The sequence below is a fragment of the Clinocottus analis genome, unplaced genomic scaffold (assembly GCF_023055335.1).
Source record: "Clinocottus analis isolate CAN_PGR_092001 unplaced genomic scaffold, fCliAna1.0.p SCAF_39, whole genome shotgun sequence".
In the NCBI taxonomy this organism is placed as follows: Eukaryota; Metazoa; Chordata; class Actinopteri; order Perciformes; family Cottidae; genus Clinocottus; species Clinocottus analis.
This window is the reverse complement of record NW_027176142.1, coordinates 191101-193600: the sequence shown is the minus strand read 5'-3', so window position 1 is coordinate 193600 and position 2500 is coordinate 191101. Positions and strand designations below refer to the sequence as shown.

Sequence of the window (2500 nt, the reverse complement as noted above, 5' to 3'; positions counted from 1 at the left end):
ACATCAGCACACACGCTGCAACATACACACAAATAAAAAGCTGGCGGGACCGTTAACCACATGTTGCAACGAGAGAATTCACTTTAATGTTTCGGTAACACAGTTATGGAAAGCCTCGTGCTCTTGTTTTCTTCTCCATTAGAAAAGCAATCTGCTGCTCGCCTAAAGCTCGCACTGCTGAGCAATTAAGGACCAGCGTGTTGGTCATTACTCTAAAAGACTTGGTTAGCTCTGGAGAGTGTCGAAGATGAGTGTGACATCTCGTATCGCCCTCAGCATGAGGACTATTGGCTGGGCTAACATGAGCTGTGAAGAGACACCAACTCATAAAGAAACCTCACACAGAAGACTGCAGCACTTATCTCAGCAACAGAAGGGAAATCATCTTGCCACTCGGCTCCAATCGATGTTATTGCTTTCAAATCAAGTCGCAAATGTGAAAAATGCACGAGTCACAAGTGACGCAGGTCCTCTGACGTATTGATCCCGAGCGCTCTGTGGAGACCTGTGACGGCTCCAGGAGCCCTGAGGGGTGCCGAGCGCCGCTCAGAGCAAATACCTCATAACATCTAACAACTTCCTCAGCTGCTGAGGGGAGAAACAGAGCACACAGTAATAAGAAGGTAGACTCAACCCTTCCTCTAGCGGATGTGTGTGTGTGTGTGTGTGTGTGTGTGTGTGTGTGTGTGTGTGTGTGTGTGTGTGTGTGTGTGTGTGTGTGTGTGTGTGTGTGAAGGCACATCAGGGCACATACAAGACATGCACATCATTGTAAGATCAGAGAGGGAGAGTAAAGGAAAGCCTCACAGTTCCTGGATGATGAAGAATTCTTTCCGGGTCTCAAATGTGTCTATCAGCTGCAAGATGTTGGGGTGGGTGACCCTGGAGGAGCAAACAGGAGCCAGACTGTGAGACCTGAAGGTGATCACGATTCCTTTAATGGCCTTCTACAGACTGTATGGGTCAAACACGGCGCACCTGAGCTTACGCGATTGACCTGGACTGTGCGATTGAAAATGTTCATATGTATTCACATCACAAATCATTCTCTCGCTCCCTCCGCCTCTCTCATCACTAAATCATACATCCATCTGTCCACAGACCGCGTACAATTTCAGGATCATGATTTCGTTCTTGGCAGCCTTGCGGACTTTCCTGCCGTCCTTCTTGAGGAATTTCTTGCAGACGAACACCTTGTCGGTCTGTCGGTCTTTGGCCAGGCAGAGCTCGCAGAACTCCTTCCTACGCCAGGAGAGAAAATAGAAAGACAGACAGAGAACGGCAGAGATGCTAAATATATGGACATCACATCCAGAACACAAGAGAGACACAACACCAGACAACACGGACTGCATGTTTTAGTGGAATGCTCTGGAAGGTTTTTATTGGGTTGGTAGTTATTGACATAAGATCATAAATAACAAAACCTTCAAATATGTAAAAATGCACATTTTGTTTCTGACCTCAAGGTTAAGAACTCGTTCATGTTGATGAAGCTTCATCTGCTTCTCACCACATCCAGAACATATGGAGAGCGAACACGTGCACTTAAAACTGAGTTAGTGTGTGTGTGTGTGTGCGTGAAAGAGAGAGAGAGAGAGAGAGAGAGAGAGAGAGAGAGAGAGAGAGAGAGAGAGAGAGAGAGAGAGAGAGAGAGAGAGAGTGTGTGTGTGTGTGTGTGTGTGTGTGTGTGTGTGTGTGTGTGAGTGTTACATAAAAGATGAACAGAAATCTCTGAGGCCAGATGCTGATCTGGATGCTGACGCCATATGGCCTCTTACGCTGATTGGTATGAGTGAATTTGTGTGCGTGCATGTGTGTGTGTGTGCGTGCGTGTGCACATGCTTGTGTGTGTGTGAGTGTGTGTGTCAAAGAGAGGTGTTCATGAGAAGACACATTTCAGAATTTGGCCGTTCAAGCAGCAGCGGTTGAGAGCTCTTTGAGAACATGTCTATATATGATCTATATTTCATGAACTGTCAGGATCAAAATAAACAGACAAATGGTGGATAAAACGTGTCTCTTAAGTCTGTTACACACTCGCCTCACGCTATCACCGTCTGCAATGTCTTCAGTGAAAGCGTTTGAGACGCCAAACCAATTCTGCAGGCAACATGATGCGACATCATCGTGAATAGAATAAAGACACTTTGGGAACACTGGGACGCGTCCATGACTCCACCAGGAGAGCAACGCCTGAAGCTTCGTGGTACTCACGCTCGCAGGACTTGTCCGATCTCATATTTGTCCGTGACGTCAGACATGCTACTGAAGTTCCGCCCGTCTCGCAGGGCAAGGCAGCCAAACGGCATGACGGCATTCACCTGAGGAAGAAACACACGTTTCATTCACTCCACCACCAAGAGGAGCAAAGCACGAACGCTGTTGATGACACTTCATTAACACACAGATGAAGGACGGCAGCGCACACAGATGAAGGACGGCAGCGCAGCGTGTCAAAGAGCAAAAGAGTTACTGATGAAACATCGCGAAGCCTCCA

At 47.4% G+C, this 2500-nt stretch overlaps 1 protein-coding gene across 3 annotated transcripts in view; it reads right to left on the bottom strand.

The window, feature by feature from the left end:
- The window catches only part of camkvl (CaM kinase-like vesicle-associated, like), a 33074-nt gene that overhangs the window by 9096 nt on the left and 21478 nt on the right, over window positions 1-2500 (bottom strand). For 2 of the 3 annotated variants that reach the window (XM_068596697.1, XM_068596700.1), the window contains exons 1-3: window positions 2218-2500; window positions 1111-1242; window positions 808-882 (exon numbers count right to left, since the gene is read on the bottom strand). The exon at window positions 2218-2500 is cut by the window's right edge and continues 22 nt beyond it. In XM_068596697.1, coding sequence (XP_068452798.1) covers window positions 808-882; window positions 1111-1242; window positions 2218-2348 — 338 coding nt within the window. In that variant the 5' untranslated portion in view covers window positions 2349-2500. The remainder of the gene's footprint in view (window positions 1-807; window positions 883-1110; window positions 1243-2217) is intronic. The other variant, XM_068596699.1, reaches the window with a different exon arrangement.